We start from the raw sequence: 21,211 nt of genomic DNA, 5'->3' as shown, positions 1-21,211 counted from the left end.
AGGTATCCCAAATAATGTGTGTTTAAGTGTAAAAAAAACTTTTGTACTGTATAAAATAAAACAAAGTGATGCATATGTGCATATAGATTCTACACTTTCAAAGGACACCACTTACAGGGGTCTGGTGCAACGCTAGCCCTTTAAATCTTTAAACTGGTTTAACTGGTTGAAAGATTTGAACATGAATATTCTACACAAGCTTATTAAAGTTTCATTTATGCTGAATTTTCATCACCATAGCTCCAGCCTCCAAAAATGACCTTTTCTGCTTGTTCGGACTACTTATACAAAATAAGTTGAAACACTACAATTCTTCCGTATTTTTTTTTTTTTTTTTTTTTTTGATGGGACAAATGAATTGTTTTATGTTCGATCCACTGAAATTTGTACAAATTAAGTTAGCTTAATCTCTTTGTGTTGGGACAGCATGAAGAAATTGCATGTAACCCAGCATTTTTACAGTGATTATGAGATGTTCTGAGAAACCTTTCTCATTGTTATTAACATTAAATGCCACAGTGCTGCTTAATATTTTTGGTGGAAACTGTGATGCGTTTTCCCAGTATCATTGTATTTAAAAAGCATTTACTTTTGCGCCTTGCTCTTCATAGAAAGCAGTAACCGATGCTCACTTTCCAGTGGAATCCGCTCTTAATTCTTCCAAACAGAATGAGAAAACGCTAACAGCTAACACCTAACCGCTAAGTGTTTTTCCACATGGGTCCAGGCATCTTCATGTGATCCGACAATCAAACGACAAGCATAAGCCAGAGGATTTGCACGAACATTTCCGCAGAACTAAGACACTTAGCAAACAAAACGCTTGTGGAGATTCTTAGCCGGAGCGAAATGCTAATCTGAACCAGATGCTCACATCTGGCTGGTACGCAGCATCCTCCGGCATCATATTGTTTCAAATGTTTGTTTCATAAGCAGTTCAGGGCCTGTTGGTCAAACAGACTTTGTTTACTGCTTTTTGGTGACCTGCACTAAAATGGTTGTTCTTCTCCATTTTCTTCTCCATCAAAACAGTCTTGTGGAAATGCAGTTATTTTTGTTTTAACCCTCTCAAGGCAGGCGTTGCAGATTTGCAACAGTTAAAAATTAACTACCTTATTACTCCAGATACATATTTTATGAGTTTTTTTTTACTCAGAAGTACCACTGCAGGACTTGGTTGTCCATTAGCAACAAACAGTTTCCCCACTTGCTCACCAGATGACACAAAAGACAAAAACTGTTTCTTGGAGTACCACATGACAAAAGTGACTTGAAAACGTGACCTACTCAATGAGGATTTGAGATATTGGATCCCATATTGTTTTTGTTGTTGTTCTGCCACAGAAAAGCAATTTGTTACATTGTTTGAAAAATTGTATATAAAAAGTTATTGTTCATATCATATTCAGTTGTTAGTGTCTAATTCCCACACTGGGCCAATGTTGCAAATCTGCAACATCCCAGAACGCCTTGCATAAGAAGGTCTCTCTATAAAAAAAAGTCAGGATTCTATTGTACTACCCCATATGATCATTTTCCCCAAATATCAGATTTTTTTCTGTTTCTAAAACTTAATTTGAGCCTGAGAGGGTTAAAATGACAGGAGAAATAACGGTATTTATAGGGAAAACTTTATTTATTTTTATTTATTTATTTATTTATTTATTTATTTGTTTGTTTGTTTATTTATTTATTTGTTTTTGTTTTTATTTATTTATTTATTTTTTATTTTTTTATTATTATTTGTTTGTTTGTTTATTTATTTTTGTGAGGCACAGTCTTTGTTTCTCTGTCTGCTAGACTCATTCACCCTGTGATTTTTCTTTTTTTTTCTTTTTTAAATATTTCTCAAATGATGTTTGTAGCAGAGCAAGGAAATTTCCTAGAAATTTTTTTCTTCTGTATCTTGTAAACCATTTAAGGTCAATACTATTATCCCCCTTAAACAATATTTTTATTTTGAAGCACTTTTTGAATTAGCAACATTCTCAGAGAAGATTTTTCAACACTAATTTTCGACATGATTAAATCATAACTCGTCATTATGACCTTTTATAATTGTTACATGAATTTGAGTCCAGACACTCGCTCTGTCTTGTCCTGTATGTGGTTTTCAGCTAGAGATTTCTCGGGTCGAGCACTCGTTTTCTGTCCTTGTGTGTTTCTGTATGCGCGCCGTCGTGGCTTGATGCGGGCGCACTGGGTCTGTGCATGCTTGGGACGCTCGCTCTGTACTCGTGTTTGTGTTTTGTTCTATCTGCATCGCTCTGTTTCATTCTCAGCGTCTCAGTCTTGTTGGTTTTGGTTTCGGTTGGCGCTGAGATGAAACATGCGCGTTGCATATGTGTAAGTGCACGGTGAGTGTTTTCATTCATCATGCACTCATGTCTCGCGTTCAGTCTTCTGTTGGTGTTGTGTTTAGCACGGGGTGTAGGTTTACTTGCACCGCGCTTGTGTTGTCATATGAACACGCGGTTATTGAGCTCCTTCATTGGCTGTGTGTTTTAGTCTCCTTTTATGTGAGCGCATGGCTTGTGTTGTCTCTTTGTGTTAGAGGTGTGAACCTATACTGGTCTCACGGTACGGTTACGATTATCATGCCTTTGATTCGGTTCAATTTGATATCTCGGTGCATCATGGTGCATTGATGATGCTTTTCATATACAGTATTATATTTTAGAGGGGAGGCTATAACAAGCTGTCTGTATAAACACACAGACACACAGCACCACACTGTCTCTCATTCAAACACATACACAAACATAGACAGCAACAAACAAACACACACACACACACACACACACACACACACTTAAGCCCTCGCAACAGGGAGAGCTCGAGCTGAGCGGAGCAGAAAAACGAAAAAACTTTAAAAAAAGAAGCTATTTTCCAACGGTCCCTTACTGAGAGCTCCTCTCAGCGCGAGCTCTCTCGGCTAAACACATATTGCGAGGGCTTAAACGGAGCAGTGCTCGTAATGTCAAGCGAAAAAAAAGAAAGACAGCTGTGAAACATAACCAGCTTTGTCTTTTTGTAGTAAACACACTTTAGATCTTTTTTTGAGTTAATGCCGTCTAACACTGAATGTGTGTTAGGAATATCGAAAACAAAACCAACTTAACCACGCTCATTTCTGGCGCCCCCCTGGATATACAGCACCCTTAGCATTTGCCTATGGTGCCTATGCCACGGGCCTATGCCAGTTGGCTGAGTGTTGTAAATACTCGCGCTCACCTCCCTCGCGACAGAGCGCATAGGAGATAAATGACGTCAGTACATAATAACCGGTTATGATTATTACTGAACCGATACTGAATTGTCTGCGTCTGCATCGCCGTGCACCGAAGAAACAATTAATTTTGACACCCCTACTTTGTGTTATGTGCTCTCCCATCTATTGTCTTGTCCCACCCTCCTTGTTAACCCATTATTAGTTTATCATGTCCACCTGTTTGTTAACTACTTTAATTCTGCTTATATTCTCCTCATGTCTGCTGTCCTGTGCCAGTTCGTCATCGTTTCTCTCCTTGTCCTGTCGTGTGTTCCAGCCCTTATCTCTACCACCCTGCCCAGTCAAGTTTGTTTGCTTGTTTATTTGTTTTGCTAGTGTTTTCCCCCTCGGGTTAGTTTATTTTACTGTTTTGCCTTTTATTTTATTTTGTAAATAAAACCCATTTTCCCTGCAATTGAGTCCTCGCTCCTTTTCCCCACCAACTTACCGTAACAGTTTTGACAGGCCCCGTTCACACTAATACGTTTTAGTTTTAACACAGTGTTTTAAAATGAAAACGATCCGCGTCCACACTGGTTTCACCTAGCGTTTCTGCACACCTCTATGTCTACACTACCCCACTGAAAACGCACATCATGTGACCACACACACACACACACACACATTGGCATGCACTGCAGCAATAAGAGCTGTACATGTCTTGACTCTTCATCAAGCGTCTGCCGTTGGATCTCATCTCACTATATATGTTAAACGTGATATGTAATTCCTCTTTGTTGTCTCTAACGACATATTTCCCGACTTTAGTGTTTTGAATCCATTACTTGTTCTCAGGTAATGTGTTCTAGCTGAGTGCAAAGATAAGTTAATATATTAATCAGTGTAAAGCGTACACTGATTCTGCACATTTGACTGATTGCTTGCCTTATTTTTCTATATTGTATAAACCTATTTTATGTTATACTTTTTTAATGGCCGTTATTGATTATTAAAACTGACATTAAGCAAAAGAGAGTGTATGTTTTGTATTTTCAATGAAAATGAAAGGAGGCAGTAATGTTATAGGCTCTGTTTTGTTTTAAATATGCATACAGTGAAGATGGCGCTCATGTAAATATGCAGCCACACGATGCATCAACTTTTTTGGTGTCTGATAAGTTAATATCCAACTAAAAATGGGCAGTTGCTCCTATCATGTTTTCATTTTATTGTTAAGAAAGTGAAACAACGTAGCCAGGGGGGATGTGGATGAGGTTATAAAGTAAACCGTTCCCTTTGAAGATTTACTCGACGCATCCTCGGGAGATTGTTTTCCATATCAAACTTGCGAAGTCTGAACATACAAGGAAAGGATGCAAGACTAAATTTTGTTTAGGCTATTAATATTGAGGAAAAAGCCCCAAACAGATAGGCGAATGTCTGCACGGATGGCATAACCGTAGCAAAATGTACGTGTTTTAAAACTAAAACGTATTAGTGTAAACGAGTATTCTCTTATTCTCTTTTGAACTAAAATATGTTTTGCTGCGTGATTAAAGCATTCTGCTAAACCAGAGATGCCCAAACTAGGGCCCGTTGGCCAAAGTTAGCCCATGATAACCGTGAATGCCTTCAACAGAGACCGTCGCTAATTTAACATAACTGTATTGTATGTTTATTTGTTTAATTGATGCACTACAAAAAAGCAAAGCGAAATTAAATGTTTCAATTAAACTTTGTGAATTAATTAGATTTTTTTTTTAAAGAAAGAAAAACTAAAAAAAAGAAAAACTAATTATTACAAGTGCCTCCATAACTTTGGGCTGTAATTCTGGCTTGAAATTTGGAGCATCTGTACTTAATGAGTATTAATTGATTTAAATGTACACACACAATAATAATGACACAATAATAATGGCCTAATCATGTTGATGACAGATTTATGACAAGTTATGTTGTCTTGCTAGTCAAGTTGCATAGCAAAGACACCACACACTGTCATCTTTGCATTTTAAATGGAAACTTAGTGAATGACACTTGCCGTAAGCATGCACTCATATTTATGAAATGTGTAATTGCATGATTATAAAGGTGTCATGACAGTATAATAAACACCGCCATCATTGAAAGTGTTTCCAACTGTTGCTTCTCATGATGAAAACTTTGTTATAAGTGTTCACATTTATATACTGGAAGACAGCACCTAGGAAGGAAGTGATTTTTGGCAGTTTGTGTAGAGTTTAAGTGTGATCTCACAGCTCAGGTAAGTGATTGAATTCAGGGAGGATGTTTGGCAGATTATCTCCTTCACTCCTGCTCGTTTCCAGAGTTTACAGTCAAATGTGTGTGTGTCTGCAGTCAAACTCACACTCACTAACATCCGCGTTCACTGCTGATGTCCTGTCCGTGCATGTAGAGACTAACACTGAAACCTGTGACTTGACTTCCATGCTATTTTCCTAAAAGTGGAAGTCAATGTTTACATGTTTACAGCTTTCTTTTTTGTGTTCAACAGAAGACAGAAACCTTTAAATGTTTGGAACCAATTGAGCCTGAGTAAATCTTAATTTTTCAGTGAACTACCGCTTTGTTTACTTCACTATATTGCAATTAAATCCTAATCATGATAAAACGATATATCCTTGGAGAAACTTCCGAATATATATTTTTCCAAATTTTTATAGAGGAGGCTGAGTAGAATTTTCTAAAATCGACCTATAGCGACACCCATGCTTCAAACCATGCACAGAAATAGTGGACACCCTTATATGGTTACCAATATGCCAACCTAGTGGTGATGTTTAGTACTGCACCCAAACTAAATCTTGCAACTTTTTTTTATTAAGATATTAAATTTGGAATATAATTAGTTCTTTGAATTTTTTTGTTATTATTTGAGATGTCAACTTCTAATTTGGAAATTTCTAAAATCAACCTAGCAATGCCTGTGCTTCAAATCATGCACAGAAATATTGAACGCCCTTATATGGTCACCAGTTTACCAACTCGGTGGTGATGTTTGGTACTGCACCCAAACTAAATCGTTCAAGCTTTTTTATTTGAGCTATCAAATTTGGAATATAAGTAATTGTTAAGATTTTTTTATTATTATTTGAGATCTCAACTTCTTATTTGCAATATAATTAGTACTTTGAATTTTTTATTTTATTTTATTTAGATAGAAACTTCATAATTTGGATTTTTCTAAGATTGACCTAGCAACACCCATGCTTCAAACCATGTACAGAAATAGTGGACGCCCTTATATGTCACCGATGTACCAACCTGGTGGTAATGATTGGTACTGCACCCAAACTAAATCTCTCAACCTTTTTTATTTTAGATATCAAATTTGGAATATAATTAATTATTTAAATTGTATTAGTTTTATTTTTATTATTTGAGATATCAACTTCAGATTTAGAATATAATTAGTTCTTTGGATTATTTTTTTTATTATTATTTGATATTTTAACTTCAAATTTGAATTATAATTTGGAATATTGTCAAATCGACCTAGCGTCACCCATGCTTCAAACTGCACAGTGATAGTGGACGCCCTTTTATGGACACCAATCTGCCAACCTGGTGGTGATGTTTAGTACTGCACAAAAACTAAATCTTTTAACCTTTTTATTATTATTATTATTATTATTATTATTATTATTATTATTATTATTATTAATATTATTATTATTATTTTTTATTTTTATTTTTTTATTATCATTATTAAGATATAAAATTTTAATTATAATTAGTACTTTGGATTTATTTTATAATTTTTTTAAGGTATTACCTTCAAATTTGGATTATAATTAGTTCTTTGGGTTTTGTTATATTTTATTATTTGAGATATCCATTTAAAATTTTGAGTAAAATTGGTTCTTTTGATTTTTTTATTTTATTTTATTTGTATTTTATATTTCATCTTCAAATTTGCAATATAATTAGGATTTTTCTAAAATCAACCTTGCAACGCCCATGCTTCAAATTATGCATGGAAATAGTGGACATCCTTATATGGTCACCAACCTGGTGAAGTAGCTACCAGTTTATAACATTCTTCAAAATATATATTTGCGTTCAACAGAAGAAAGAAACAAGTGAATTAAGACTCCCTCAAAAATCCTTTATTTATGTATTTATTTATTTATTTATTTACTGAAAACAAGACTTACGTAGTTTTCTCTCTAAGAGATGTATCTTAATTTATGAATGCTCAGATATTTGTACCAAAAACAAAGCCACTTTTTATAATCTATTTTGTCGTATAAATTCCTCTTGGTGCCTTAAAAAGGGTCTGTTTGAGCAGAAAGGCAAACTAAAATATAAATCTGACTGCACAGGCTGTTTTTTTTTTTTTTACACCTTTAAACTTTTTTTTAAACTCTTTTTTTCAAATTCAAGACTAAGCCGTGTTTTTGTAATGTGTGTGTGTGTGTGCAGAGGAAAGGAGTGCCCAACATCAGCCACTGCAGCCACAGCTGTTACCCAATGGTAAATATGTCCATTTCTCTAGCTTGATTCCTATTGGCTCCTGCTTTGCTCAGTGGGCGTAGTTTTGCTGGAGCTTTTGCTAACCTTCACTGCAGCAGTTTCTGGCCTTCTGGCTCCATCCTTGCAGTTTTACTGGCTCTTCCTCTTGCATTGTCCGAATAAAAACCTGAGCTTGAAATGAAAATCAGAATGAAAATCTGGCTTGCTTCCTGCTTATGAATATCTGCTCATTTTCTTATCAGAAAGCATGTCTAACGAGGGATTAACAACCTAATTAGTTACCTATAATTATCTTTATGATGAAGGCAGAATGAGTTGCTTGCTCTTACTTTCCGAGTTCCTCTGGAGAGCTTTGTCTGGTACATATTTATCTGTTGATCGATTGATTGACTGATTTTATTTGTTCATTCATTTATTGATTTGTAATTTCAGTATTTGTTTTAAGTATTTTTAAAGCTTTTTGTCTCATAAACATCTACAGAATATAACCAGCATTAATAGAATTGTCTTAAATACACTTTTAAAATATTTGTTTCCAGAGTTTTCCCAGTAAATATGAAATAAATGCATTTATTTATTGATTTTTGTTCTGTTCAAGTATTTTTTTAAACTTTTTGTCTTCTAAATATCTACAAAATATATCCACCATTGTTATAATTTCATTTGTTTTCTTAAATAAACTTTATAATTATTTAAAAAAAGAGTTTTTCTAGAGTTTTGTCCAGTAAATATGGAATTATATAATAACAACTTATTACTCACTTACACCCAGGGCCGTTTTATATCGAAGTACATTTTTTGGCCGCACCATGTTGGTGTTTTGTAGTAACTATTTTTTACAAGGTGGATCGCTAGCCCAACGCTCAACCCCCCAACCTGGAGGACCAGGACATACACACATACAATACGGACGATTTAGCTTACCCAATTCCCCTATAGTGGATTTCTTTGTACTGTTGGTGAAACCGGAGCACCCGGAGGAAACCCACGCCAATACGGGGAGAGCATGCAAACTCCACACAGAAATGCCAACTGACCCAGCCGAGGCTCAAACCAGTGACCTTGCTGTGAGGTGACAGTGCTAACCACTGAGCCATCATGCCGCCCTATAAAAGCATATTAACACATATTAATTTATTGTGTTTTTGTAATGTTTGAACATTTTAAAAAATGTTGCGTAGAATATTTATATTATTATATTTGTACATAAAACAATTTTAATTAATTGTATTATTGTTATGCTATTTATAATATTTATTGTGTTTTGTAAATCAATTTATTTATTTTAACATATATTTTTAAATGAATATTTGTAGATATAGAATAGAACAAAATAAAATGTTATTTATTAATTTTTATGGTAAATCTGATTGCAGCAATATTTGGTAAGTCTTTATATTTAGGAGATTAAATTTACATTGTACTTTATTTTTTTATGTCCATTTTTAATAAAATATATGTTTTAAATGAATGCAAACTGATTAAAAATATATTACTATTTTAAATATTTATTTTCTTTTATGGTTATGAGCTTTCTGCAAAGATTTATTCAGTAAATGTTTTGTAGTATTTTATTTATTTGTCATTTTTTTGTGAAAGTGTAAGCGTATTAAGTATTCTCTTAATTAAAAAAAATTGTTCATGGTAAATTTGATAACGGTATTTTTCTTTATATATATATATATATATATATATATATATATATATATATATATATATATATATATATATATATATATATATATATATATATATAGTTGAAGTCTGATTTATTAGTCCTGCTGTTTATTTTTCCCCCAATTTCTGTTTAACGGAGAGAAGATTCTTTTCAACACATTTCTGATCATAATAGTTTTAATAACTCATCTCTAATAACTGATTTATTTTATCTTTGCCATGATGACAGTAAACAATATTTTATTAGATATTTTTCAAGACACTTCTATACAGCTTAAAGTGACATTTAAAGGCTTAACTAGGTTAATTAGGTTAACTAGGCAGGATAGGGTAATTAGGCAAGTTATTGTATAATGATGGTTTGTTCTGTAGATTATCGAGAAAAAATATAACTTAAAGGGGCTAATAGTTTTGTAGTTTTTAAAAATTAAAAACTGCTTTTATTCTAGCCGAAATAAAACAAATAAGACTTTCTCCAGTAGAAAAAATATTATCAGACATACTGTGAAAATTTCCTTGCTCTGTTAAACATCATTTGGAAAATATTTTAAAAAGAAAAAAAAAATTTGAAAGGGGCTAATAATTCTGACTTCAACTGTATATATTATTTAAAGATTTATGTTTTAAGGTTTATGTCTTATAAATATCTACAAAATATAACCACCATAATTATAATTTAATTTGTTTTCTTAAATACGCTTTTTCATTATTTTAAAGTGTTTTTCCAGAGTTTTGTCCAGTAAATATGGAATTATTCATTCATTCGTTTTCTTTTCGGCATAGTCTCTTTATTAATCTGGGGTCGCCACCGCGGAATAAACCGCCAACTTCTCCAGCATATGTTTCCATCTCTGGGAAACATCCACACACTCTCATTCACACTCATACACTACGGACAATTTAGCCTACCCAATTCACCTGTACCGCATGTCTTTGGACTTGTGGGGGAAACCGGAGCACCCGGAGGAAACCCACGGGAACACAGGGAGAACATGCAAACTCCACATAGAAATGCCAACTGACCCAGCCGAGGCTCAAACCAGTGACCTTCTTGCTGTGAAGCTGCAGCACTATCTACTGCGCCACCACTTCGCCAATATGGAATTTATTCAATATATAATAACAACAATTTATTGTTTTTTTTTAATGTTGGAACATTTAAAAAAAAATCTTTCTACAATGCTTTGTTGGGTGGATATTCATATTATTTTATTTGTATATGAAAACATTTTATTAATTTTATAATCAGTTTTTTGCAAAGAATTGAATCAATATTTGTATATTGTTATGAGGAAAAGGACAAAAAAATTTTATTTATTAATTTTTATGGTAAATCTGATTACAGCAATATTTTGTAAATTTTTATCTACCGATTAGTTTATCTTTGTCTATTTTTTTATAAACGATATATTTTAAATAAATACAAATTGAATATACATATTATTTATTGTAAATATAATTTTTTTATTGTTATTATAAGTTTTTCTGCAAAGATTTATTCAGTAAATGTTTGTAGTATTTTATTTATTTGTCATTTTTTGTGAATTAATTTATTATTAAAAAAAAGTCTGATTACAGTCATTTTCTTTAGACCTTTATTTTATTATTATTATTATTATTATTTTATTTTTAATGTCAATATTTTTGTAAATGAAGTAAAATATTATATATATGTATATTTATGGTTGCACGGTGGCGCAGTGGGTAGCTATTTCAAGCCTTGGCTGGGTCAGTTGGCATTTCTGTGAGGAGTTCTCCCCATATTGGTGTGGGTTTCCTTCAGGTGCTCCGGTTTCCCCCACAGTCCCAACACATGCGCTATAGGTGAGTTGGGTAAACTGAATAGTCAATTGTATATGTGTGTATGGGTGTTTCCCAGTGATAGGTTGCAGCTGGAAGGGCATCCGCTGCGTGAAACATATGCTGGATAAGTTGGCGGTTCATTCCGCTGTGGCGACCCCTGATTAATAAAGGAACTAAGCCGAAAATAAAATGAAAGAACCTATATTTAGATAATTATATATATATATTTAATAATAAATAATATCCATATATAGTTTTTGTTTTTTACTTTAAATTACTTTAAAAAAGTAAGATTATATTTAATATTTATGCTTAAAATGTTATATAATTAGAATAAAAATGTGTTTATTTATTTATTTAATTTATTTTATTTTTACAGTGCAGTTGAACTTGCTGTAACACATCACCATATTTCATTCTTCAAAGTGCCTCATCACTCACTGAAGAAGTTTGAATAGCTCCGGCTTTTGAGCTCCTGAAGGAGACTGATCTCTTCTGGCTCTCGATCTGCATGTTGGCCGTGGGTGAGAACCACAACCCGTTTATCCATCCTCAAATAAGCACAAGCCCAAGCAATGTGTTGTCCCAATACCAAACTCTCACCTCGCTTTATTCCTCTTTCTGTGGGCTCATGCTATTTAATCGCATTGTTTGCTTTTACCGTGAAGCGGGTTTAATGGGCACCGGTGGGTTTAGAGAGCGACCTGTGCCAGCAGCTGTCATATTTACCAAATAGCTTCACCTCTGGCGGGTTGTTCTCCACTCGTTCCAGTCCTTTACTAAATTACTCTGCCAACAATCGCTATTCCTGAGCGCCAACTGGATGCTTTTTATTTATTTTTTTGGAGAAGGTTGAAATGGCCAATTTCCTTAAAGGAGACCTATTATGCCCCCTTTTACAAGATGGAAAATAAGTCTCTGAAGTTTCTAGAGTGTGTATGTGAAGTTTCAGCTCTAAACAACCCTCAAGTATTTGTATAACTCTTTAAAACTGACCCTTTTTGATCCAGACTGTGCTGTGTTGATGTCTGTCGCTTTAAATTCAAATAAGACATTTTAAAAGAGGGCGGGGCTAAAATGCCTGTGTGTCAGCATAGTGGCGGATTCGAAAACAAGACTAACGTTAACTGTGGTAAAACAGATAATGTCTAAAGAAGTGTCTCAGAAGGCAGTCTATGGAGACTACAGTCAGGGCTCATACTGTTCTGGAAAACCTGGAAATGTGATGGGGGGGTGGATAACAGTGAAGTATATTCCAGGCCTGAAAAAGTTTTAAAAAAATAAATAAAATGTTTTTTTAACGTTTTTATTGTTTTTGAACTTTCGAAATTTCATTGTATTATAAAAATGAGGACATAATGATAATGAATAGGCTGTTTTCTTATGAAGTAATGTTTTTGAAGGAAAAGGTATTTTTCGAGTGGTTGATCATGATATATTCAATTCAATTCAGCTTTATTTGTATAGCGCTTTTACAATGTTGATTGTGTCAAAGCAGCTTCACATAAATGGTCATAGTAACTGGAACAGTGTAGTTCAGTTTTTAGTGTTTAAGTCAAGTTCAGTTTAGCTCAGTTCAGTGTGATTTAATCATTACTGAGAGTTTAAACACTGAAGAGAAAATTAATCGATGCGTAGCTCTACCAATCCTGAACCATGCGAGCCAGTGGCGACAGCGGAGAGGGAAAAAAAACTTCACCTGATGGGAGTGAAGAAAAAAAAACTTGAGAGAACCAGACTCAGTTGGGCACGACCATTTTAATTTCTCCACTGGCTATTGACGTGAAAAAGACTGTTGGTAAATATGATGATGGTTTATGCTAGTTTCTTGAGAAAATAATGTTATTGAAGGTAAAGATATTTTTCGAGTGGTTGATTATGATATATTGACGTGAAAAAGAGACTGTTGGTAAATATGATGATGGTTTATGCTAGTTTCTTGAGAAAATAATGTTATTGAAGGTAAAGGTATTTTTCGAGTGGTTGATCATGATATATTGACGTGAAAAAGAGACTGTTGGTAAATATGATGATGGTTTATGCTAGTTTCTTGAGAAAATAATGTTATTGAAGGTAAAGATATTTTTCGAGTGGTTGATTATGATATATTGACGTGAAAAAGACTGTTGGTAAATATGATGATGGTTTATGCTAGTTTCTTGAGAAAATAATGTTATTGAAGGTGAAGGTATTTTTCGAGTGGTTGATCATGATATATTGACGTGAAAAAGAGACTGTTGGTAAATATGATGGTTTATGCTAGTTTCTTGTGAAATTATGTTATTGAAGGTAAAGATATTTTTTTATATGATCGATCATCATGATATATTGAAATGAAAAAGAGACAGTTGGCGAACAGAGTGGCTGCTTAGATCATCGACACAATATAACAAATGTATATTCTTTAATGTTTTGGCATCGAAATTTCATTGCGTTAACGTAAGTATACTATTTTCCTGTGAAATTGTTTTTGAAGGTGAGAGTAAATGTTTCTTGTGTGGTTAGTTATATGGGTGGAGGTGAAGGTAAGATTTGTTTGTTTTAATCTTCGAGTAATTGTCAAATGTAATTTTTTTATTTGTTTTTTTTTGTTTAGCTGTCAAACTTTTATTGTATTGATGTACACTTGACAAATGATAATAGTTGATGCACTGTTTTTTTTCTGTGGAGTAATGTTTGAAGTGTGAAGATAGTTATTGTGTGATTAATAATGGATACTGAAATGAGAGTGGCGAGCTAATTGCGCATTGTGATCGACTATGGGATAGAGGGGTGGAGTGAGAGGATTGTGTCACACACTGAGGAAGGCTTTGTGCCGAAACATCTGTATCTTTTAATCACCCGTAGAATGTAAGAGATAGAAAAAATAAAAACAGTACGAAGCAATTACTTGAGTGCGAATCCTTAAGTGATGGAAATTTGTTTAAGAAATACCTGTGTACTTAAATACAGTCATCCCTCGATATGGCGCGGTTCACCTTTCGCGGCCTCACAGCTTCGCGGTTTTCTTTAGTGCAGTTTTAAATGCTGCTTTCTTACAGCACATGGTGTTCTGCATTCTGATTGGCTGTTGACCATTGTCAATCAATCTGCTTCGTGTCTCCTGTACAGTACAGAACCTGTTCAGCTCGCGAATTTAACATAAATCTTTGATCGCTTGCAGTGTGAGATTTAACAAGAAAGCAAAAAGGGCTGTAACTGTCTGCAGCAAGACCATCGTAAAAGGAGTCGCACACCAGATACGATGCACCACGCAGCACCATGCATTTAAGAATTGTAAACATGGGTTTATATCAGGGTACACACATCGGCGCCTTAAGTTAGTGGCTATCTGCGGTGCCCAGCTACGACTCAGGACACTGTTTATATTTCTGCCACGCCACAGAGCGCCATCTGAATAGTTTGAATAACATGCGAATGTGTGCATCCGCTGTGTGTTACTTCTAACTGTCATGTGTGTGTGCGACACCCATAAGGATGGAGTCTGCTTTAGCTTTGTGAATCAGTGACTGCAGGATAAAGAACTTTACGCCGGATGGCAACATTATTCGCACTAAAGCTAAAAAGCTTCATGATCCTTTTGCTGACAACGATGAATGTTTACGCCTGACGACAGGTTTTTATCTTTGGTTTCATTCTATAATACTGGACTTATTTTTCTACGAAGGTTTGAACTTTGAGAGTGTTTAAACAAGAGATAAAAGTGTGAAAATGTTAATGCCTGTCTGAGAAAAGTATATAAAGTGTGTAGTGAGGGCTTTTACACCCTTAAAACATCTATAATAATTGTATTAAATAAAGCTAACTACTTCGGATTTCACCTATTGAGATATTATTTTATTGAAAACACAAGCAAACAATTCTCGAAAATGTTGATATATATACTGTCTATTTTACATTTTATACTATTATTAGTCGACATGGTGGCTCAGTGGTTAGCACTGTGGTCTCACACAAAGAAGGCTGGGTCAGTTGGCATTTCTGTGTGGAGTTTGCATGTTCTCCCCGTGTTGGCATGAGTTTACTCCGGGGCTCTAGTTTCCCCAGTCCAAACACATGCACTATAGGTGAATAGAAGAAACTAAATTGGCCGTAGTGTGTGTGTGTGTGGGTGTGCGTGCGTGCGTGTGGCGTGCGTGTGTGTGTTTCCCCATACTGCGTTGTGGCTGGAAAGAAATCTGCTGCATAAAACACAGGCTGGAATAGTTGGAGGTTCAATCCACTGTGGCAACCCCTGATAAATTATCAGTTGTTAGCAAAAAGATGAATGATAGAATATTATTAAAATTCCATAAAAAAAGAAGTTAGTTATTAGCATATTGAGTGTTATTAAATTATAATACAGATTATTTTTAATAATTAGTTATTAGCATATTTTATTAGCCAATTATTAAGTCTATTTATTTGCTTTTCTAAATGTGTTCGTTCGTTTTATTTCTTTGAATTAAATAATTCTTTATAATTATTTATCCATTCATTTTGTTTTTAGCTTAGTCCCTTTATTAATCAGGGGTCGCCACAGCGAAATGTGCCGCCAAGTTATCAAGCATATGTTTTACACAGTGAATGCCCTTCCAGCCACAACCCAGCACTGGGAAACACCCATACACAGTCATTCACACACATACACTCCGGCCAATTTTAGTTTACCCAATTCACCTGTACCACATGTCTTTGGATTGTGGGGGAAACCGGAGCACGCGGAGGAAACCCCTGCCAACATGAGGAGAACATGCAAACTCATGCTGTGAGGTGACAGTGCTAACCACTGCGCCACTGTGCTGCCTTTTTTATATTCATTTCAGTAATATTAATAAATAGTATGACAATGTTCATACAATTTGTTTACATTACAGTCTGTGAAGTAATATTTTCTTTCTTTAATCAGATATCATAGATATCTTGCTTTGTTTACTAAACACAATATATATATATATATATATATATATATATATATATATATATATATATATATATATATATATATATATATATATATATATATATATATATATTTTTTTTTTTTTTTTTAATTTATTTTTGTTTCCTATGCTCCCAAAATCATTCCGCATAAATAGCAAAAAATATACGCAAATTCTGTCTGGACACAGTCATACAATAAATACTGTTTTAATTTAAACCTGTAACTAGACATGGGACGATAACCGTTTTTAAGGTATACCACGGTTTGGAAATGTCAAAGTTTTAAAACCACCAAAATTTTCCTAAGGTATGAGTAAGATTTTTTATTTACATTTTTTTTTTTAGTACAACAGTATCTCTATCAGAAAAGATCTCCAAAAATGCTCTTTTAAATTGTAAAGAAATCTGTGTTTTTTAAACAAATAAAGACAGCAGAAGTCAATAATTAATCTGAATGATTTATCCTGACATGTTTACTGCTACAAAATATTTTTTAAATAAATATATTGTGTTCAAAAGGGAAAAAAAGTTTTAGTTTTTTTACCCAGACAGTTAAAAAAGAATATATTTTATTAATATATTTTAGAGCAGTGAGCACAATACCATAAAACCGTCATATTTATATCCAAGGATATCATACCGGCAGAATCTTATACCGGCCCATGCCTACCTGTAACTATTTCAGGTTGTTTTTACTTCACCAAAATTCATTTTTACATTCAGTTTGAGAATGTTTGGATGTTTAAATAAGAAGACTTTGGTCAAATACAAGTAAAAAGACATTTACAATAAGCACATGCTAAATAGTCTTTAAATACTCTTTAATATCTGTATGTTTTGATGGAAGTTTTAGTTTTCAGGTGAGCTGACGGTACTCTGGGGGAAACATGAGATGATTAAATAGAGCTGAATCAGGTGCAATCTCAGGTTTCAGCTCTTTCTGCCTGAGTTTTGCTTTGAGCTGATTTGACATCTACAGTCAGCCTTCTGGTTATGAGATAATGAAGGAGTTTCATCAGGTTTGAAGGAGAGCTGTGAGTCTGTGTGTAATTCTGGACCGTTTTGCTATTAAATGTATAGTTCACTCAAAAATCTTTTCCTCATCTTTCCAAACCTGTTTGAATTTCTTTCTTCTGCTGAAAACAAAAGAAGATATTTTGAAGAATGTTGTGGAAAAATAAAAACAGCTGTTGACATCCATTTTAGTTTGTACTCAATGGCTGTGTTTCCCCATTCTTAAGAATATCTTGTTTTGTGTTCAACAGAATATATAAATACTAAAGAGCATTTGATTGGTCAGAAGATTTGATGAGAAACGGAAGTGAGGTGATGTCGAAAACAAATTAAGTAGACGTGACAAACTATAGGTTTAGTTTATATCTTCTAAATGTGTCACTACTAGGGGCCCTATCATACTGCCGGCGCAAAAAGGCGCAAGAGGTGCGATTTGTTGCTATTTTCAGACCAGCGCAACTCCTAAGGGTGCTTTCACACTTGGTTCAATCGCCTGGACTGAACCCGAGTTCAATTGTTCCCCCTTGCCACCTTGTCGGTTGGTTTGTGTTAACACTGTCTTTTTTCCTTCTGAACTGGTACGCTTGCATCATTGAGCTGCTGTTTTGTGTACATCTGTTGCTAGATGACGGACATGAAAGCAAAGCGCCAAAATGGAAATACGTCCGCACATCGAGGTCGTACTGTTTTACTTAATCTTTTGGTTTTGGACAGACAGAGAGTGACTCCCGTCCATCTGCCGCAAAAATATTATAAACATTCAGAACATCACGCGATGTCTGCAGAAGCTGTTTTTGGAGGAGACAAGCAGACATTAGCCCCTTTCACACAGTAATACCGGTAAATATCCGAAATATTTCCGGAACGACTTAACTGGTAAATTCAAAAAAGCTTTGTTCACACAGGAGAGGGTTTTACGGAATTTTTCTGGAAAAGTCCGTTCACACATCGATTCCAAAATAGCGGTAAATTCTGACATCATTAACCAGAGATGAGCTCTAAACGGCTGCACTGTAAACATTTGACTACATCACAAACTCTGTGGATGGATCAGGATTGTGAACAGCTTTGATGAAAACATAGAGGAACACTTTCGCATGTCTAAATGTACATAATATGCGTGTGTGTGCTGGCGCTCATGGGCTACTTCACGGGCACGCGCGACGTGTCAAGCAACTGAAGGAAGCGGAGCTTGAAGGTAAACAATTAGCGGCTTATCATAAGCATCTTATCGATAATTATTTACACAGTTGGCATTAAGAAGGAGCATATATGATTGGCTAAAGTAGACGTCTCATGTCAGCACGTTCTAGACGTGAACGCGCTCTTTCCGGCAATCTTCCTTCTGCGTTCACACAGTGCAGCATTCCAGCAAATTACTGGTAATCTTATAACTTCTCTTTCCGGAAAATAGCCGGAAAGAATTTACCGATATTTTCAATTAGGGCCTGTTCACACATACAGACCGTTCGGTAATTTTTCGGAAACTTCTGTATGTGTGAAAGGGGCTATTATCACTGTGTTTGCCCTGGCTCAGTCCCGTTTGTCACACACACAAATGAACGTTATGAAAACAATAGTTTCTTGTACAGTTGACGGTTCACTTCCATTATTTGGTACGATTGTATTCATACTAGAAGTGAACCGTACCCCAGACCACCTCTTTTAGTTGGGTACGGTTCACGAATGTGCACCCGAGTTCAGAAGACACGTTCACGCTAGCTAAACTTACCATACTCTGACGTCAAACGAACCCGGGTGCGGACCAAAAGTGCTAGTGTGAATGCATCCTGATTTTCACATTTTGCGTCACGTTGTTTAGATAGCAAATCCATTTGCGCCACTTTGTGGACTCATGGGTGTGCTGGTCTGAAAAGGAGGTGTGTTAAGGCGCATTGTTGGCACGTTGCTATTTTGAGGAACTATGATAGACCGCGCCATTGATCATCTAAAAGCTGCTCTAAAGTCCAGCTCAGAGCAGGTTAGTTGCGCGCCTGTGCAGGTTCAAACGCTTACACATTGCTTAATACACACAGGGTGTGTATTTTCTACATAAATATAAAAGCCACTGCCTCCATGCCTCCATCTCTTTCAGTTTATTCATAACAACTTGCTTTTGTATAATATTATTAGCAGTATTGTTTAATATATGTGTGTATATATGTTTTTTTAATAAAAAACATGTTTAGATTTGTCCACCTGTCAGGTTTTGGAGACGTCTGCATCATTATATAGGGCATAAGAACAGGACGTGTGTTTGGATATGACTCAGTTTTTTGACCACACTTCATTATTATTTTTCATTTATTAGTTTGCTGGAAATTAGAACTGACTTTAGAAATAGTTTTGAGGCAAATCTTTGCACTTAACAAACTAAATTAAATATGTAGGCTAATGGATGTCTTCAGTGGAGTGTACAACACCGTTTCCTTACTCCACAAAAGTAAAGGAGTAAAAGTAAAGAGAAAGTAAAGAGGCTGAATGGAGGAGGCTCGTTCTTTATACTTGTGCTGCAGATGCTCTGTTTAACTGTTCTCTCACTAAGTGTTCAGTTTTTCCAATTACAAAGTCTGTCAGGTAAATAGCAAATACACCATGGCACAACGCAACTGACTCTTAAAGGGAATCTGAGATGATACTCTGATTGGTTTAATGCATGTTATGCTTAAAACGCACCCATAACTCATTAAGAGAATAAGCACAAGCCTGTTAGACCATGCACCAGGGCGCAGACTGTATTTTTTCTTTCTTAAAATAGCCGCCCTCTCTATTCTGCCGCCCTAGGTCGCCTCTATGGAGGCGCCGGCCCTGGCAGTAGATGATGACACTTTTTAATTTTTAACTCCATTTTTCTCTCTCTTTCTATCTCTCTCTCTCTCTCTCTCTCTCTGTATGGTTATGTTTTTATACGGTCACCCTATACACAACACCCTAACGTTTCTGATCTTGACTAATGTAATAATGTGCACCTTCTGTAAAGCAGCTTTGGAACAATAATCATTGTGAAAGCGCTATAGAAGCAGACTTGAATTGAAGTATTCAGAGTAAAAACGCTTCAGTGGCTCACAGAATCATGTAAGGAGAATACTGTAGATGTAGATGCACTCACAGCTTGGTTCAGAAATTTTATAAGACTCATGCAGTTGCTGAACATGTTGAGACACAGAACGACATCTCAATTGAGAACTTTCACTTATTGATGTCATGATCATTATTGTGTTTGATTTCTGATGGATTTCTTTTTAAATTCTGCTTGCCATTATCGATATAAATGATTCTTTCCAGTCCAACACAGTTCAATATCTCTTTTTCACAATACTATGGACCCATCCTGCTTGAAGAAAACCAAAATCCAACATGTGTCTTCCCTATTGTGAGTTCTATTGGATAGAGAATTGTGGATTATGTATGAGCAGATGCTGATGCCGAATGCTGAGCTTTAACCTTTTAAGTCCAGAGTCTGGATCTTCATGAGTGTGTTCTGTACTGACCTCTGTGTGCATGTGTGTTTTCAGAGACGTGTGCAGTGAATAACGGTGGTTGTGACAGCACGTGTCATGATGCTGTGACTGGTGTTCGCTGCAGCTGCCCGGTGGGATTCACTTTACAGCCCGACCGCAAGACCTGCAAAGGTACACAAACACTCTCAACACACTGAGCTCCACTATACAGGAATGATCCTGCTGCTCTCTTCTTTTGAGTGTGTTTCTTTTAACACAAGACCATAGTTGTTGTAGAATGTTCATGATTGCGATGGTCATGTGCTGTAAGTGCATGTGTATCTATCATTAGCAGTGTAGAGCATTGCCATATGAGAGCAGACTTATTATTAATGTTTCAATTTAATGTCAAAATAAGCTCATAGAGCATGTGTTCCTTCCTTTCCTTCCTTCATTCCTACATTTTCTTTCCCTTTTTCTTCTATCCTTCCCTTCCTTACTTTTCTTCCTTCATTTCTTTTGTTTCCTTCTTTGCCTCCTTCCTTAATGCCTTTCCTTACTTCCTTACCTTTCTTCATCCCTTTTATTCATTCCTTTCTTTCCTTCCTTTATTTCATTCCTTCCTTCTTTCTGTGCCTCCCTTCTT

The 21,211-nt window shown here is 35.2% G+C and overlaps 1 protein-coding gene across 2 annotated transcripts in view; it reads left to right on the top strand.

Moving 5' to 3' along the window:
- scube3 (signal peptide, CUB domain, EGF-like 3) overlaps window positions 1-21,211 on the top strand; it is a 294,145-nt gene that overhangs the window by 186,138 nt on the left and 86,796 nt on the right. For both annotated transcript variants that reach the window (XM_087304850.1, NM_001260501.3), the window contains 1 exon segment: window positions 20,641-20,757. In XM_087304850.1, the coding sequence (XP_087160976.1) occupies window positions 20,641-20,757 (117 nt within the window).

The sequence above is a fragment of the Danio rerio genome, chromosome 23 (assembly GCF_052040795.2).
Source record: "Danio rerio strain M-AB ecotype USA chromosome 23, GRCz13ab, whole genome shotgun sequence".
Lineage (NCBI taxonomy): Eukaryota > Metazoa > Chordata > Actinopteri > Cypriniformes > Danionidae > Danio > Danio rerio.
The sequence above is the reverse complement of the archived record's forward strand: the minus strand, read 5'-3'. Positions and strand labels throughout refer to the sequence as shown.